General features: G+C 58.9%; 1 protein-coding gene across 2 annotated transcripts; it reads left to right on the top strand.

Annotated features, from left to right (window-relative positions):
* Positions 1 to 2194: 2194 nt before the first annotated feature.
* BRINP2 (BMP/retinoic acid inducible neural specific 2) lies at positions 2195 to 16448 on the top strand. 2 transcript variants are annotated; one of them, XM_032118273.1, is made up of 8 exons: positions 2195 to 2368; positions 9167 to 9519; positions 11480 to 11670; positions 11830 to 12020; positions 12404 to 12509; positions 12865 to 13101; positions 13289 to 13511; positions 13853 to 16448. In XM_032118273.1, the coding sequence occupies exons 2-8, from the start codon at positions 9233 to 9235 to the stop codon at positions 14967 to 14969; spliced, it is 2352 nt and encodes a 783-aa protein (XP_031974164.1). In that variant the 5' UTR covers positions 2195 to 2368; positions 9167 to 9232; the 3' UTR covers positions 14970 to 16448. The 2 variants fall into 2 exon arrangements, with proteins under 2 accessions (XP_031974164.1, XP_031974163.1); XM_032118272.1 differs by having other exon boundaries at positions 2196 to 2368; positions 9167 to 9534.
* The last annotated feature ends 474 nt before the right edge of the window (positions 16449 to 16922 follow it).

Here is a 16922-nt window from a genome sequence, read left to right as displayed (position 1 = left end):
AGGCGGCGGCGAGGGGCGGGGACCGCGGCCCGGCGCCTCCCCGTGCGGCGCGGCTCGGCACGGCCCGGTTCCTCCGGCCCCCCGCCTCTCGCTGCCTCCTCTCCCCCCATTCCCCCCCACCAATCCCTGGGAAACCGGGAGAGCTGCGGAGCGGTGCGGTGGCGGCAGGGACGCGGGACTGCCCGGCCTCCTCCTGCACTGGGAATAGCGTGCGGGTACCACCCCCCCCCCCCCCCCACCCCGGGAGAAATTACAGAACTCCGAAATCCCAGACTTCAAAAATCCCAGGAGAAATCCCCAGACCTCAAAAATCCCACGAGGTGTCATGGAAGGCAAAGCCCCAGAAGAAGTCACTGACCTTCAAAATCCCAGAAGAAGTCACAGACTTCCAGAGTCCCAGGAGAAGTCATGGACCCCAAAGCCGCAGAAGAAGTCACGGACCTCCAAATCCCCCAAGTCCATGTGTTAAATATATATCATTGTCTGTATGTGTAAACACACATATACAAATATACATATATACATATGAGAGTGTGTGTATATATATATATATATATATATATATATATATATGGAGTGTAAGGGCAACCCCAAACCTGCTGGATTTGGATCTTTTTTGCCGGATGCTTTTTATTTTCACTCTAAGTGAGCACAAAGCAGCCCTGACAGCTTGTCTGACAGCCACACCTTGCTGCAGACACCTGTGGTCCCCCTGCAGCCAAAATCTCCTGATGGAAATGTTCTCTTCTTCCACTGTGGGGGAAATGCCCAGTCCTCGTCCCAGCAGGAATATATGGCCATGGTTGCTCTGGGACAGGGTGTGGAGGCATCCCTGACCTGGAAGCAGAGCTCCCACCCGAAGCTCCACACCATCTCCTCACAGGGGACATCGTTCCAGCCCACCTGGCACCTCCAAAAAAACCCCCACACAGCAGATACTCGCAAATTTTTGTATTTTTCTTTTGTGGAGCTTTCCACCTCCTCTTGTGAGGGCTTCCCAAAATTCCCCCTCCCTCATGTGTGCCAGCTGTGAAGCTTAACACGCCCCAGGGTCGGCGTGGAGGGGGACAGTACTGTGCCCCACGCACCCCAAGCAGTGGGTGCTTTTCCCCAGACTGATCTGTGACATCCCTGTATTTTTACCTTCCGTGACAACTCGGGCAGGAAGAACTGTGCCCACCAGAGATTACCCACGTTCAACAACCAGAGTAAAGCACTGAACTGAGCCAGTGAGGATGTAGTGGGGTGTGTTTCAGCAGTGCTGTCTCCCTCCGGCGCCAACTGGCTCGGGATCAGGAGAAATCAGGAAAAATCAGGAAAAAAAAAAAAACAACCAAACAAAAAAACCTCCAAAAATAAAGAAACCAAATGGGGAAAATTTGGGAAGGAAAATCAGGAAAAAATAAGGAAAAACGAGCAGAGGTGTTTTGTAGGATGTGGCTCTCCTATTGTGTTCCTTCTGGGGAGCACAGGGAAATCCCATTGGATGACTTCCACAAGGCCCTTTCACTGCTCTTCTTTCACCAGGCGACCCAAACTCATTAAAAGGAGCTTTTTCACTCTGAAAAATAAAAAAAAAAAAAAAGGTGCCATTGCATTATTTAGAGGGTGTCTCCAACAAGGCTCTTTCTACCCTCCCGTTTGGAAACGGGATGCACCCCCAGGAGCGCTGCCCCTGGAATGCCTAACGACGCGTGGAGAGGAGCGAGGAAGGGGCTCGGTGGGAGGTGTGAAGAATACAGATGGATAAATAGAACACACGTTAAAAAACCAGCCGAGAGCAGTAAATCTGGCGTCACTGACGACGTCCTCCTGCTGCTCGCCGGGAACGACCAGCCCATGAGGCTGCCCAGAGAACCTGTGCACGTGGATCCCTGGAAATGCTCGACGCCGGGTTGGATGGGGCTCGGAGCAGCCTGGTCTAGCGGAAGGTGTGGCTGACGGTGGCGGGAGGCTGGAAGAGGCGATCCCCAGGGTCCCTTCCCGCCCCGCCATTCCCGGCTCCCTCACGCCGGCCTCGCGACCCTGGATCGGCGGGAGGAGGCAGCGGGAACGCCCGCCCCGCCCCGCCCCGCCGCTCCCGGCCAATGGGAACGCGCGGGGCCGCCGGCGGCGCCTCTGATTGGCTGCGGCCGCTGCATATATTATGGCGCGGCGCGGCGGCCCCGGGAGCGCGGCGGACCCGGCGGCGGCGGAGGCTGTCGTGAGGGCGGCATGGTGTGGGCGCCGCCGGGGGCCGCCCGGCCATGGGGCAGCGCCCGGGAGGCAGCGGCGGGGCAGCGCCCGGGGCCGCTGAGCCCCAGCGGATCGCAGCGGGACGGGACGGAGAGGCGGCCGGTGCCCCGCCGGCGCTGATTTGGAGCCTGGGGTGAGTCTGCGGGGTCGCGGGGAGGAGCTGGGGGACGGGGGTGAGCCGGCGTGGGGATCCCGCCGGTGGTGGGGTGGGGAAGGAGCGGTGCGGGGGGAGCGGCGGCCCCGCAAGGGCGGGATCCCGGGTGCCAGCGCCGGCTCGCTCGGTGACCTTGGTCAAGTTGTGTCCCCGCTCGGGGCTCGCTTCGCAACCTCCCCGGCGAGGTCGGGTGTAGGGGAAGGCACCGCGTCCTTCCCCGGGCGGGAGCCACCCCGGCGCGGGGCCCGACAGGTGACGGACGGCTGCGACCGGCCCGCTGGGACCTGGTACTGGCGGGCTACCGGGATGCCCGGGATGCTGGGACCTGCCGCTGCGTGCTGAGTGCGCTGCTCGGTGTGAAGTGCCGGTGTGAGACAGCCCGCGCCCGCAGGGACCGGGGGAGATGCCCCCGCAAATGTTAAAACAGACATTTCTCCGATGGGCACGGATCAGTCAATAGCCTGTGGGGGAATCGCCCGTTCCCCGCACCGCAGGGCCCCGCTCCACCACCCCGAGCATCGGGTCGAGCAGTGGGTGCGTGACCCGTCGGGAGGTGTTTGCTCGCCTCGGGCGCCTCGCCGGCACAGCACCAGCAGCTCCGGGAGCCGGGGGGCCCCGCTGCGAGGCTCCGTTCCCTTCCCTAAACACTCGTATTTTCAATAAGAAACGAAACTCTGGGTCTTTAAAGCGCTGGAGGGCATCAGCTCTCGGCGCAGCGATGCTCACCCTGCCGTGTCCCTCCCCAGGGGACCCGCGTGTCGCCGCCCCGCAGCGGCAGTGGCGGGTCCCGGGGTGCCCCCGCTGTGGTCCCGGGGCGGACACGGTGAGCCTGGGCGCTGCGGGGCCGGGTGGGACCCGCCGGCAGATGTCAGTGTCCCCTCTCTGTCAGCAGCCAGGAGGGTCCCTGCCAGCCCCGGAGATGTTGCAAGGAGGCCCCTGCACTTTTTCCGAAGCGGAGCTGTCTTTGGTGGCCGTTCAGTGACAGTTTGGAGACCTGGCGAGCAGCAGGGTGCTGGAAAGGGGAGTGGCCCCACTCTGACGCCTCACAGGAGGGCTCCCTCTCTCTGCCCAACACCAGCCACCCACCACCTTATTTGTCCTGCGCCGCTAACGTTGAGCTACACTTGTGCATCACTGCCCGTCCATGACACTTGTCACCCGTGTGAAGGCAAGGGAGGGAAGGGAAGCAGCGTTCCCCACCCTGCACTGTCCCCAGCTCCTGCGTGAGGCTGGTCCTGGGCATGCAGGGTCTGTTAGGGGGAAGGAGCCATCCTCCCTGGGGAGGGGGCTGCAAGGCTGCTCTTTTCCCCCATGCCCTCGTGTGCAGGGATGCTCTTCCCTAGTCCCAGAGATCCATCTGCAGGGATTCTCAGCACATGGTGGGGAAGCCGGAGCTGCTGTTGCCGTCGCTGTGCTGGGGGGGGAATTGTATTTTGCACATTGTTCTATTTAAGAAGCTTTTTGCCTGTAGGTGTGAAAGTCTTGGGTGTGCAGAGCCAGAGGGCAGAACACCTGGCACTGGTGCGACTCGCTGCACGCAGCTGCCATCTCCCCTGACAGCGGCCCAGGCTTCAACTCATTTGATGTCTTATGCAAATCCTTGGCTCCCTGAGTCCTGGGATTTTCTGCTATTTTCCTTTACTCTCATCTTCAAGTGTCTTGCTCTTGAGGATGTGAAGAAAAGCTAATAAAAGGAACCCAAGTCGTCGAGCCCTACAGGTTTTCTAACTGGTCTCATGAGCTGAGAGGAGGGCAGCGACTTGGAGTCCCTCGGCTATAGCGACTGAACAGGCTACCGGGGGTGGCTTGCGGGAGCCCAGCGAGAATCTGTTCGCAGCCACCGTGGTGATCTTCATCGCCGCGGCTCCAGCAGGACGGACGGCTCCGAGGTGGCTGTCCCCATGCTGGCTGCCTGGAGCCGTGGCTCCGAGGCCGGCTGCCAGGTGGCTGCCAGCACCCCGCCGTGCCCGCTTTGCCAGCGATTACCGCGCTGCTGTCACTCCGGCGGTGCCTGCTTCGCTCTCTTAATTACCCCGGCCGATCAATGGGGCCCTGGCGCTTCCTCAGGAGCGTGCGGATGCGAGCCCGGCGATGCAGCTCCTTGCAAACCACAGTCGAGCCGGGGCAGGGGAGACGGCGCAGGCAGGGAGAGGCAGGGCTGGCTGTAGGGGAGGTGGGTCCCACAAAGCCCCAGGCAAGACGGGTGGCTCCGGAGCAGTGGGAGCATCCTGCAGAAATGGAGCCCTTTGGGACTGTCTGTCCCGAGGTGTGCAAGCGGCAGAGCAAGAGGTGGCCTGGGCGCCTGCGTGAATTCATAGGCATGGCTCGGCCGAGTCAATCCACTTGAGAGGCTAAACTGCACTTAGCCTTTGCCCAGGCTCTTTTAAGTGGCCTTAATTTGATAAAGCTTTTCCATGTTTAATGAGAAGGTGACTCAGTCACCCAGTTTGATGTTCATTCCCACTAAAAGGCATCCCCAGGGAGCTCGAGACCCCTCCCTATCGCTCCTGCACGGATGCAGCTTTGCTCCCACTGTGCCCCAGGGACCAGCCCCTGCGGCTGGGCACGTCCCACAGCTCTGCCACCAACTGGTGTCCTGTACCTGCCACAGGCAGTGGGGTTTATTTGGCTCTGGGCTTCAGCTCAGCGTGTACGGAGGGAGTTCCAGAGTCCATCTGGAATCTCCCTGTGCTTCCCAATGGCACCTGGCAAATACCACTGCCCTCTCCCCAGTGTGTGCTTCCCAGTTTCTGTATCTCGAGATCTGCTCCTGCAGCATGAAAGGGCACAAATCAATGTTAATGTCCCTAACAATTAGCTAACGTCTTAATTATCGAACTCAGCCTGATTAGGTGAGCTAATGGTGGAGCACGTGGCTCTGGAGATGCCGTCGGCATGGAAGCAAGCGGGACCTCGGCAAAGCTCCGATGTTAGCCTGAGGATGTTGTTGCTGTCACTGTGAGCTCCAAGGGCAGTAGAGAGAGGCTTTTGCAGCTCACCTGAGCACCCCCATCCCCATCTCGCTCCCTCCTTTGGCCTCTCGAGCCATTTTGGATGAGGACGCCACTGCAGAAGTGACCCCGCTGCCATCCCCAGGGTGGGGGGTGCCTCTAGAAATTGCCACAAGCTCTTTTTAAGATGTAGCTCGTGACAAGTGACAGTGTGGGCCATGCATCAGCCATCACTGGGGGAACACCGGGGTGTTCTGCTGCAGGCAGCGGGGACACACCGGGCTGCAAGGGGCTCGGGAGGACTTGGCCGTGAAGGAGGTTGTGGTCCTAGGAAAATTTGCCAAGAATATTTGCTTTGGAACTCTTCTTCCACTGCTTTGGGATTTTTATGGAAGGGGGAAGAGGAGAAAAAAATTAACAAGTTGGAAGTTTTCCAACTTTTGTGATGCAAAACCCTAAATCAAAAGGAAGAAGAAAGAAAGAGTTGTCAGATGCTTCTCATCAAACCTTCATTTTTTTGGATCAAGGAAAAGTGAGTAGAAAGTTATTTCCAGCTCTAGTAGTAAGGTCAAGGGGGTTACTTGTTTCTAAAGAGCTTTACTCTCCCCAGCATCCCAGGACGATGCTGGTGTGAGCATGTGGAGGTGCACCCCGAAAAGCCTTGCCCCAACCCCACGGAGCAGCAGTGGAGCCCCCCCTTCCCCCCAGATCAGAGCCAGTTCCCCCCCAGCTGTAGGGACTGGGGACTGTACAGAGCTATGGCAATATTTGCACATATTTATTTTATGTAACTCCTGATCAATAGGAGGAAATAAATTATCCCAGCTGACAGTGGTGCAGGAAAGCTGCTCCGTGGGGACACAGTGCTGCATAGCTCAGCGCAGCCCCCACACAGGCTCTCCTTGCCCGTTCCTGCCTGACTTGGGACTTCCAGTTCCTGTTGGCAAGGATGCAGGCGTGCGTCAGCGCCTGTCCCCAAGCAGGAGGCTCCCTCGGAGCTGCCGGGATACACGGTGTAAATAAGAGGGACGTGTGAATAAAAGCTCACTTAGCAAGGCTGGAAACTTTGCTTCATTTCAGGAGGGAATCTTCATTGGTTTTGCACCAGTTTGCCCCAGCCAAGCGCTGGAAATATCAAATCCTATTTTTAATGCTCTGTAGTAAAACATGAAGTAGCCACAGGGACACATCCCGTGCTCAGCCTCGATTCTCAGAACAAGCTCCCCAGGGAAGGCATCAGAGCAGGCTGAAATGGTTTCTTGCTGGTCTGGGGACCACAGCCTAAGGGAAAAGGTGACCCAGAGCGGGTCTATCCATAATATCCATCCCCTTGATGGTGAGCCAGATGTTTGCTGCCTTAGCTGTGGTGCTGTGGTGGGAGAGGGGATTAGGAGGGGAAGGACAGCATGGGGAGCCCCTCTTGGCAAGGGCACACAGAGGTGCCCCCCCAGGGTGGTGATAGCAAAGGGCTGGTTAGTGCTGGTGGGAAGCAGTTAACATCTAGGAAGGTTTGATGGAAAAGACAGTGCTCTGCCTGGTGTGTCCCACCCCCAAAAAATCCCCTCTGTGCTTTGAATCAAAGGAAGGATACTCCCATGCCCTTCTGATTTACACCAGGAAAGCCTCAGGGAGGGCGGTGAGATGAGTGGTGCAAAATCATCCCTGCCAGTCTGTGATGGTGTGAAGTGGTGATGGATGAGGCCGATGTCCCATGGCACTTGTGGGAAAGCATCCCCTTCAACCACTTAAAATCCCCTTTTACATCCCCTCTAAGACCTAGGCTGTTACAGACCCCTGTGGGGGGAGGGACACAGCCAGGGAGCAGCCCCTGCCCAGACCCACCTCAGCTGGATGTGGGTCAGGAGCCACTTAAAACCCATGGATGATGGCAGGGGACGAGGAGATGGGGTGTGTTTGTGAGGCAACAGGCAGAGTCCCACTGCACCCGATATTTAAACAAGGTGTTTTGCTGTCGCAGCCATATTTAATGCTACAAGCAGTGTGTTTCCATGGGCAGGGTTTAGAAAGATGCTGTCCAAGGATGCTTTACCCTCAGCTTCTCAGCAGAGTGCTGCTTTCCTCCTTGCTGTGTGGGACAGGGATCAAATCACGGAGGGTTTAGCCTCTGGCCAGTATCTAAACCATTCATGGGGTTTGCTGCCAGACCCTGGCTCCCACCATTCCTTCCTGGACCTGGCAGCTTATCCTGGGTCAGCACAGCAGCAGGACCCATGGCTGCAGGCAGCATGGACCTGGGGGGCTTTAATCTTGAGCTCTGAGGATCCCTTTGGTCCCCAGGCCACATCAATGTTTAATTGCACCAGCACATATTGCTGGGGAGGGGAGCAGGGTGCAGGTCTGCTTCAGGCAGACTCTGCATCCCATCTGCCTGCTTCCCCTCGGGCCAGCTCTGGTTGCAGGCAGGGAGGATTACGGGGCAGCCAAAATGCCTCAGCTGCTCAGCCACCACCACACGTGGCAGCACGAGCACCTCTGTGAGCCGCTGTCATCGGGTCCTGCCGCGTTTTGGGGGTGTCAGGTGCTCCCTCCAACACTTGAGGCACAGAGTGAGGAAACCAGCTTGGCATTGCCTGTCCTCCACCGCAGCATGGGGGCTGACGGTTTGGGCCAGGATTTGGTCACATCGTGGCCGTGGGGGACTCCACGTGCCAGGAGCAGGAGGCAGTGACTGCGCTGTTATGTGGCTGCCTGCCAGGCTGAGAGAAACCAGGGTGACATGTGAGAAAAGAGTGTGGGGGAACAGAATAAGCCCCGCCTGATGCTCCTGCCCACCCCACTGCCCTGGCACCCAAACCTGGTGATGCGAAAGTCTCAGCTTTTGTTTAAAATTCACAGGGCCCCAGCCTTGAGGGCTGAGCGAGAAGCTGAGAAAGCGTAATCAAAGGGCACCCTTAAGGGTTTAAAAATAGAAGAGAGGGAGAAAAAATTTAAAAATCATATTATTACATGTTAAAGCATGGTGATTCATCCAGCAAAGCCCTGTTGGGAGAATGCAGGGTTGGTGTGCGCTCAGCAGGGACAGGCATTTGGGCTCCAGGCCCCCACCAGCCACCTTCCTGGAATAAAAACCATCCTCCCTGGCAGCCCTGCAGCCATGGGGTCCCTGCTTTGAGGCAAACAGCTGTTGTTGCCTCACAGCACACCTTGATTTGGCCAGACCTTGCAGCTCCCCAACTCCCACTTTCACTGGCAAAGGTTCTGGCCTTGTGGTCGCTGCTCCCAGAAAATCTCCATCTTTACTTTGCACCCAAAACACCACTTCCATCAGCCTAGCCAACCTTGGAGTGGACATCCATCCATCCATCATCTCAGCCACTAGCAAGGACACCATGAGAAGTCTGACATCAACCACACATGGTCCAGTCCATACCTGGAGAAGCTCATTTTCCCAGCTCCCCATGATTATTATTGTTAGGCCCCCCGAACTGAGCTGCACGTGCTCATGACGTGCGTCCCCACAACGCAGGGTGCAGGGGCAGCCCGCCATCCCCACCGCACGGGCACCCCACAGCAGCAAGCTTGGCTTGGCAGGCTGATGCACGGCAGAGAAAAGCATAAAGAAAAAGCCAGAAATTCCACAAACAGCCATTAGCCAGGATTTCATTTAACTTCAGCAGCACCCAGGACCCCCAACCCCATAAACTCTTACTTCCTATGGCATGACCAGTCCGTGCCTGATGCGTGGCTCTCCCTGGAGCGCAGCTTTCCCTCTGTCAGCATCCCAGCAGGCGTTCCAAAGCTTGCGGCTGCTCCTGGTTTGTATCCCTGCCGCTGTCCTCACGGGCTTCCCTGCTCGGCGTTGCAGGACGGGGCCGTCCCGGAGGATCGCCGCGGGGTGAGAGAATGAAGAAGCCGGCCGGGCAGCAGCAGGATGGGGCGGCAGGACCTCCCGCGTGCTGACGGGCCCCCGCCGATGCTCCCGTGGCCGCTGGCCCTGCTGGCCCTGAGCGCCTGCTGCCGCTGGGGAGTGGCCGGCGGGGCGGGCAGCACCGTGCCCCAGGGCCATGCAGCCCCGGCGGCTCCCTCCTCTTCCTCCTCATCCTCCTCTCCCTCCGTCCGGGCACCCCTCGACTGGCTCCTCACCGACCGGGGACCCTTCTACCGAGCTCAGGAGTACGTGGACTTCATGGAGCGCTACCGGCAGGGTTTCACCACCAGGTACAGGATCTACAGGTGAGAGGCTGCGGGCAGCCCGGGAGGGGGCTGCGGGGGCACGGCAGAAGGGAGGCAGACCCTCTCTAATCCACGCGAGCAGACCCCCACGTGCGGGAGGAGGCTGTCCATCGGGTGGGTGGATGTGAGATGCTGCTTTTCCAGGGAATGTAATAGCAGCCCCCCCAGGATGCTCGTGGTGTGGCCAGGCTGGGCTCCAGGCAGGATCTGCCCTAAGATGGGAGGGATTTGGGGCACAGGTTGAGATGGAATCAGCCCTTATGGCAGGAGGATGGGTCTCATGCGTACTCCAGTCCCTTTGGGCATCCTCCACCTACTGATCTCCTGCCCCGAGGTGGAAACTGGGAACAGCAGAAGGGGCAGTGTGCATGTGGTGTCCACCTTCCAGGCCCTTTGGACAAAGATGCTCTTTTGTCCTTTTTCCATGCACAAATCCATCTTTGTGCCAAATTACTGAACCTGCCTAGACTGGCAGTCCCCCTGGGGCTGGAATGCTGCTGGGGCTCGAGAAGAGCCACCCTGACTGACCCCCTGGCGTGTCCCCAGTGCCATCAGCCCACAGACTGCTGCAGTGGGATGCTGGATGCATGGGGGCCGAGGCTGGGGGAGGGTTTCCTGCCAGCAGAGAAACAGGTTTGGCAGCAGTAGGGTCCACTCACCACAGCAAAGGGCCACCCCATGACAGCCTCTGTGGGAAACCCACTCCACTCCACAGCCTCCTGGACCTAACTGGGACTGTCACCTCTGGCTAATGAGCCCTTTCCCCTTCCACTCCCCACCGGTGCTGAGCCCTGGGGGCTTCAAACAGTGGAGCAAAGCCTGGCCACTGCCTCCCGGGAATGCAGACGTGGGTGCCGGGATTGCAGCCTTGTTATGCAGCCCGGCACCCCCAGGGAGCTCCTCTCCTCTTCCCTGTGTGCTGACGCTGCCATGCCGAGGGACCGGCGTCCTCTAGGGATGCTGCCGGTGACGGTGGTGGGACAGGAAGCAGCAGCCAGAGGGACAGCAGCCGGCTCACACCTCCCCGGAGGCAGAGAACCTGCCGGCAGCCCTCGGGGCTTGCTTTGCCTGTGGGATGGAAGGGGGGAAATTGGCAGCCCGGCCCCCCCGAGGGAGTGTGTGTGCAAGAGGAGAGGCAGCACCCCCCCCCCCCCACCGCCTCATCCCCAGCTCTGCTACTGGCCCCAGCATCCCATCTTCTGGGCCCAAAAATCATGATGGGAGGCAACCTGTCATCTGCCAAGCCCAGCAGCTGCTGCTTTGCACCCATCCCTCCTCCTCCCTCGCTCTCCATCTTTTCCCATCCAGCCCCAGCAAAACTGTCTGAAAGCCACCGCCTGGTTTTAATTAGAGCAAAATGCCAAAGATTAGGCTGAAATTTGCTGCCGGTTGTTTACGAGGCCGTAGGGTTTTGGAGGCTGGGCAAGGCTGGGGGGGCACATTCACAGCATCTGCGGCTCTGAGGGGACCCACCACCAGCCCCACCACATCCCAACGCCTCCAGCTTCCCACAAAACGCTGCTGATATTCAAAACCAGGATACCCCCAGGTGCTGGATTTTCACCTGGATCCACAGGCATAGGGCTGGAGGAGGGATGAGATCTAAACAGCCCAATGGGCTGGAAAAGGGTCTAGCCCTGCCCTGGGCTGTGATTAATGCCTGCCGGAGGTGCTGGATTAATCAATATCAGGCATCTCCGCTGCTTGTAGCTCTTTATCACCATCAATGGCTCAGGGAGGGACGGTGCTTTTGTCCTGGCTGGATCCGTAGCTGGCAAGGGCATGCAGCAGGTCCTTCACTTCCGATGGGGAGGTCGGGGTGATTCTAACTGGAGTTTTCCACCTGTCCTGAGCTGGAAATCGGGGACAGAAGGAAGGAGAGCATGCGTGTGCCACGGCCAGACCCACCTCACACCCTCTCCCCACTGCTGCTCTCCTCCCACAGAGAGTTTGCCCGTTGGAAGGTGAATAATTTGGCCTTGGAGAGGAAAGATTTCTTCAGCCTACCACTTCCCCTGGCCCCCGAATTCATCCGCAACATCCGGCTGCTGGGGCGTCGGCCCAGCCCCCAGCAGATCACCGACAGCCTCATCAAAAAGTATGGGACACACTTCCTGCTGGCCGCCACGCTGGGAGGTGAGTGCTGGGGGTGCCCGGTCCTGCTCACCCCCCTCGCTCAAGGGCTGCGAGAGGAGGGGAGTGGGGAAAGAAGCACTGCGGGAGAAACACGGCCAAGAAAGGGAACGGGGGGAGCCCCAGCAGCCTCCCAAAAGTCTTGCCTGTCCTCCCCCCCAGGAGAGGAGTCCCTGACCATTTTTGTGGACAAGCGCAAGCTGAGCCGGAGGGCAGAGCCTGCGGGGGCGCCTGGGAACAGCTCGGGGGTCTCGCTGGAGACCCTGCACCAGCTGGCAGCCTCCTACTTCATCGACCGGGAGAGCACCCTGCGCCGGCTGCACCACATCCAGATCGCCACGGCCGCCATCAAGGTAGGCGAGGGGGCTCGGAGGGGACAGCGCTGGGACACTGCGGCCCCACGCCTCACCAGCGGCCCCTCGCTGCTGGCCAGACCTAAAACCAGCATCACCCAGAGAGCAGGGAAAGTTAACATATTCCCGTTATTTATGGGAAATTGGGCACGCTAATAAAGGCAATTTTTCAGAGGGCTGCAGGCGGGGCTGCCGCCTGTCAACAAGCTAATTAGCAGATAATTCGTTCTCCTCTCCGCCCATGGCCATCCCTGCTACGAGGAGTGGGGCATGGCCAGCGTGGTCAGGGATTATCTGCAGCACTCCCAGCGGGGTAGCGCACCCTGCGTCCCCTCCTGTATCCCTGACCACCTGCCCCTCCTGTATCCCTGTCTCCGCCTTAGGTGACAGAAACACGGACAGGGCCACTCGGCTGCAGCAACTATGACAACCTGGACTCGGTGAGCTCCGTCCTGGTGCAGAGCCCCGAGAACAAAGTGCAGCTCCAAGGTAGGGCTGGGCTGGTGGGGATGTGGGGGAGGACAAGTGCTACCGTGGGATGCTTGTGGGTGCACAGGGGGTTGCAGGGGAGGATGCTGGCACGAGATGCTGCTTCTAATTTTAGGGCTGGGGAGGAGGGGGGATGAAAATAATGAAAGCTGGGCAGGATGAGGTTGTTGTTTGTCTGCCAAGAGGAGCCAAGATCGATGCAGAGCCCAGACAAGCGGCTCCATAGCAAATTGATATGATAATCGTGCGAGGGTGGGAGCCCGGGGAGGGGGGAGGCTGGTGCCCTCCTCGGCCGGGTGCTGTTTGAGGGGCTACGTGCGTGCCCTGATGCTCTCGGGGCCGCTCCCGCCCGCAGGGCTGCAGACGGTGCTCCCCTCCTACCTGCGGGAGAGGTTCGTGGCGGCTGCCCTCAGCTACATCGCCTGCGGCTCTGCCGGGGAGCTGGTGTGCCGCCGCAGCGACTGCCGCTGCCAGTGCCAGCCCGCCTTCCCCCGCTGCAACTGCCCCGAGGCCGACATCCAGGCGCTGGAGAGCAGCCTGGCCCAGCTCGGGCGAGCCTGGGAGAGCCACCACAGCCAGTTCGAGGAGTCAGGTGAGGCTGGGGAGACCCCAGCAAGCATCTCCGTCCCCTTGCGAGCAGCCCGGTCTGGGTGGTGCGTGTCTGGGGGTGTCTTCTCACCGTGAAGACCTCGGAGCTTGGGTGGAGGGAGGTTGCTTTCAGCGCCACCTTCACCGCTTGCCCTCCGGGGTCTGCTGATGCCGTCCCCTTCTCCCCACAGAGGAGTTCCAGGCCCTGGTGAAGAGACTCCCCACAGACCGTTTCCTGAACAGGACGGCCATCTCCCACTTCTGGGCTATGGATCTGGATGTCCAGCATCGCTACCAACAGCTGGGCACCAGCCTGAAGCTGCTCTCCAGGAAAACCTACCGACTCATCCGGCGGCTCTTCAACCTCAGCAAACGCTGCCACCGGCAACCTCGCTTCAAGCTGCCGAAGGAGAGGTAGGGTGCCATGGCATCCCTTGCTGGGCACGCTGCCCCGTGCCCTGAGCGTGGCTCAGAGCCAGGGCCCACCTCCCTGTGGTGGGGACTGGAGAAGCTCCCACCTGGGAGGGATGCCTGGGGGGGAGCAGGCAGCAGGAGCGGCTGTACCAGCTTGGAATGCAGCCCTGAGAGATCAGGTCCAAACCTGAAGGTGAAAAATGGGGTTTGGTTCATGGGGGGGCCGCCAGCAGAGCAGGAAACAAACCCAAGATTGGCACTATTCCGTCCCTAGGGAAAGTCAGTCGTGTCCCAAAAGATGCCACCTAAGCCTCTGTTCCCCCGTGTCTCCTCTGCACCAGGTCCCTCCCTTTCTGGTGGAGCCGCGCACAGTCGCTCCTGTACTGCAGCGAGACCACCGTGCCTGGGACCTTCCTGGAAGAAAGCCACAGCTGTACCTGTCCCTCCGAGCAGCCCTCCTGCCAGGGCTCCATACCATGTGCCTTGGGCGAGGGGCCGGCCTGCGCCAGCTGTGCCGAGGATAACAGCACCCGCTGCGGGACCTGCAACCACGGCTACGTGCTCACCCAGGGCTTCTGCCGCCCTGAGGTGGCCGACTCACTGGAGCACTACCTGGGGCTGGAGACGGACCTGCAGGACCTGGAGCTCAAGTACCTCCTGCAGAAACGGGACAGCCGCATCGAGGTGCACTCCATCTTCATCAGCAACGACATGCGCCTGGGCAGCTGGTTCGACCCCTCCTGGAGGAAGCGCATGCTCTTGACCCTGAAGAGCAACAAGTACAAGCCCGGGCTGGTTCACGTCATGCTGGCCCTCTCCCTGCAGATCTGCCTCACCAAGAACAGCACCCTGGAGCCCGTCATGGCCATCTATGTCAATCCCTTTGGGGGAAGCCACTCAGAGAGCTGGTTCATGCCTGTCAATGAGGGCAGCTTCCCAGACTGGGAAAGGACTACCGTAGATGCCTCTGCCCAGTGCCAAAACTGGACAATCACCTTGGGCAACAAGTGGAAGACCTTCTTTGAAACGGTCCATGTCTACTTGAGGAGCCGCATCAAGTCTCTGGATGACAGCTCCAATGAGACAATCTACTATGAACCCTTGGAGATGTCAGATCCCTCCAAGAACCTGGGGTACATGAAAATCAACAGCTTGCAAGTCTTTGGCTACAGCCTGCCCTTTGAGCCGGACGCTATCCGTGACCTGATCCTCCAGCTGGACTACCCCTACACCCAGGGCTCCCAGGACTCAGCCATGCTCCAGCTGCTGGAGATCAGGGACCGGGTGAACAGGCTCTCACCCCCTGGCAAAATCCGCCTCGACCTCTTCACTTGCTTGCTCCGGCACCGGCTCAAGCTGGCCAACAACGAGGTGGCGAGGATCCAGTCCTCCTTGAGAGCCTTCAACGCCAAGCTGCCCAACGCGCTGGAGCAGGAGACGGGCAAGCTGTGCAGCTAACGGCTGGGAGCACTCAGGCCTCGGTGCCGGCGGGCTGCGAGGAGAGACTTCCTGGGGAGGAGAGAGAAATAACCACCCTCAAAATTTAAATCAAGGCCTTACCTTAGTGCCAACTGCGTGCTTCCATGGTACACCCAGCAACTGGCCAAAGAGACACAGGGCTCCAGCAGATGGAGGATGCCAGTGGGACCAAGGAGGAGGGATGGCTCATGCCGTGCAGACTGGCTCTGAGTGCGGGGACGATGCCACCGTGGCCACCACAGAGGTGGCTGGGGAGGCGTGCCGATGGCCCAGGGGGATGTGGCTTGGCCAGAGGCAGCTGCTGGTCCTGCCAGAGCAGGTGCCCAACCCACCATAAGGATCCCCCAGTGGCAGCCTCCTCGCCACCCCAGCTTTTGTAGTCTTTTTAAGAGGTTTCTACTGGCACCTTTGCCTTTGCATCCCCCGTGATCCATCCCGCAGCCGTGCCCTCGCACACGGTGCTGGTGGGGCCCCACAGTGCAGGCCCTCGAGACCCCGCAGGTCTCCCCGGGGCCTCTCCACGAGCACCTCGTGTCTGCTGCGGTGCCGAGGCGCCGTCTCACCCCTTGCCTGGGAAGGACCTGGCACCTGCGCCGGGAACGCTGCAGTCACAGACACCGGCGGAGACCTCTGGGCCACAATTCCCCATGAAACAAAAAAAACCCAACAAAAAAAAACCTAATGCAAAAGAAAGAAAAAGAAAAGAAATGTTTTATTTATGTATTTATTTATTTGGTTTGTTTGGGACAGGTTTTTTTAAGCCTATTTATTTGGGGAGTGTCATTTCTTGTCAGTGGCTCCAGCCAAGAGACATCTTAGTAAAATGTATCTGTTTAATATATTTTTTAAAAAATGCCTTTTTTGAGCAAAAGAGCAACCAAAACCAACTGAGATTAAAAAAAAAAAAAAAAAAAGAAAGAAAGAAAAGAACAGAACAGTTACTGTCATCCCTAGCCCTGGCTTTCTCCGTGCTGTGTGGCTCCCCTCCCTCCCTTCTTCCCGGTGCTGCTGCCGCTGCTGTACTCGGTGCCTGACCGGAATATCAAGCAGTGGAGCTGCCCGGCTGCCAGATGGGAACGCTGGGTACCCAGACAAGCAGAGCTCACCGCTCCGGTGGCTGCCCTCATTCCTTGGCCGAGGATGAGCCAGAGAGAGGAAGGAGCCGACCCTCCGAGCGCAGTGCCCCAAGGCAAGGCGTGCGGACGGAGGGGGTGGTGCAGGGGAAAGGAGAGGGGCGGGGAAAGTGTATCAGCTTTCTAATCCTCCACAGCTGGCAAAACTTGTCTGCTTGGATGCTGCAAAGGCGGTGGAAACCTGAACTCATCCATCCTGTTTCTGTCACCCGCCTCTCCTCCATCCTCGGGCTGGGCAGATAAAGAGATAAGCGGGAGGAAAATAACACCGGGAGAGATAAAGAGACAGACAAGAGGAAAATAAAGCGGGGATAGATAAACCATACTTGCTATTTATATTCCCTGTCTAATCTATCAATCCATCAGGCAGGCTATTGTGGTTATAGCAGCCCTCAATCTGTCACCTAGTCTTCTGTTTTCCACGCATCTGTCTTCCTTTGCCCACCTCTCCTCTCTTTCTCCCAGTCCTAAAGGGGAAAAAAATCAGGCGATTAAACACACCAGGAGGAAATGAGAAGTCAAAGCCATCCTCTGGGCTCCCCGGGGAAAGCTGGCAGACATCAGCCTGGGGATGGGAAGGGTGCAGGCGGGAGGGCCAGCAGTGCTCCTGAGCAGGCAGGGCTGCCAGGCACGTTCCCAGCCAGTGAAATTGTTTGGGCTTCTGCCGTACATCTTCCATCTCATCTCCTCTTGGTTGCCCAGAGAAGCTGTGGCTGCCCGATCCCTGGAAGCGTCCAAGGCCAGGTTGCATGAGGCCTGTAGCAACCTGGTCTAGTGGAAGGTGCCCCTGCCCATGAAA

Source organism: Corvus moneduloides, chromosome 9 (assembly GCF_009650955.1).
Source record: "Corvus moneduloides isolate bCorMon1 chromosome 9, bCorMon1.pri, whole genome shotgun sequence".
Lineage (NCBI taxonomy): Eukaryota > Metazoa > Chordata > Aves > Passeriformes > Corvidae > Corvus > Corvus moneduloides.
The sequence above is the reverse complement of the archived record's forward strand: the minus strand, read 5'-3'. Positions and strand labels throughout refer to the sequence as shown.

Coding starts and splice junctions, on each gene's coding strand:
- BRINP2 (XM_032118272.1), top strand. CDS start 9,233: ATGGGGCGGCAGGACCTCCCGCGTGCTGACGGGCCCCCGCCGATGCTC. Junction 9,535..11,479: donor ACCAGGTACAGGATCTACAG/GTGAGAGGCTGC, acceptor CTCCTCCCACAG/AGAGTTTGCCCGTTGGAAGG. Junction 12,510..12,864: donor GAACAAAGTGCAGCTCCAAG/GTAGGGCTGGGC, acceptor TCCCGCCCGCAG/GGCTGCAGACGGTGCTCCCC.